Source organism: Ceratina calcarata, unplaced genomic scaffold, assembly GCF_001652005.2.
Source record: "Ceratina calcarata isolate Rehan_Ccalc_2016 unplaced genomic scaffold, ASM165200v1 scaffold63.2, whole genome shotgun sequence".
Classification (NCBI taxonomy): Eukaryota; Metazoa; Arthropoda; class Insecta; order Hymenoptera; family Apidae; genus Ceratina; species Ceratina calcarata.
The window spans coordinates 23,024-23,580 of NW_017177554.1; the positions used below are offsets into that span (position 1 = coordinate 23,024).

At 40.4% G+C, this 557-nt stretch overlaps 1 protein-coding gene across 1 annotated transcript in view; it reads left to right on the forward strand.

Moving 5' to 3' along the window:
• Window positions 1–557, forward strand: part of LOC108630045 (neuroligin-1-like) — a gene marked incomplete at its 3' end in the record, with an annotated part of 36,116 nt that overhangs the window by 21,501 nt on the left and 14,058 nt on the right. Inside the window, exon 6 of the mRNA XM_018033109.2 lies at window positions 346–484. Within this exon, the coding sequence (XP_017888598.2) occupies window positions 346–484 (139 nt within the window). The remainder of the gene's footprint in view (window positions 1–345; window positions 485–557) is intronic.

A 557-nucleotide genomic window follows, 5' to 3' on the forward strand; every position in this document is an offset into this window, starting at 1 on the left:
ATATTAAATAAATTCAGATGTGACGTGCTTCTTCTTTCAAACGCATTACTATTTAAATCGACGACTGAACGTGAAATTGTTATTAAAAAGAGAACCCATGAAAAGATTAAACGGGAGACAAAACCGTCACGCTCTAATACTTGAAGCAGGGGCGGCGGACGGGGTTAAAACGTAACTCGTGACATTCTCGTAATTCATCATAATGAATAAAAAGGAGCCCGTTGTGTAATCTTAGCAGGCCTCTTCGAGTTGTCGACGATACTTTCTTTCAAGTTTCGCTTTTGTCCCAAGGCTGAATGGGAGTACTACTTTCTGTTTTCCCTTTTTTTTTTTTTTATCTTTCAGAGATGAAACCCTCGAAGCTTTGGGAGACGCGAACACCGTGGCGCCGGCTACGAGAACGGCGGACCTTCACAGTCAGTCCCATCAGAACTCGTATTTATACGTGTTCGATTATCAAACCAAGTTCGGCGATTATCCTCAGGTACGTTCGAATCTTTTCCAATAAATATCTTCAATTTGTGTCGAGTAAATACGGATTTATATCTGTGTTATAA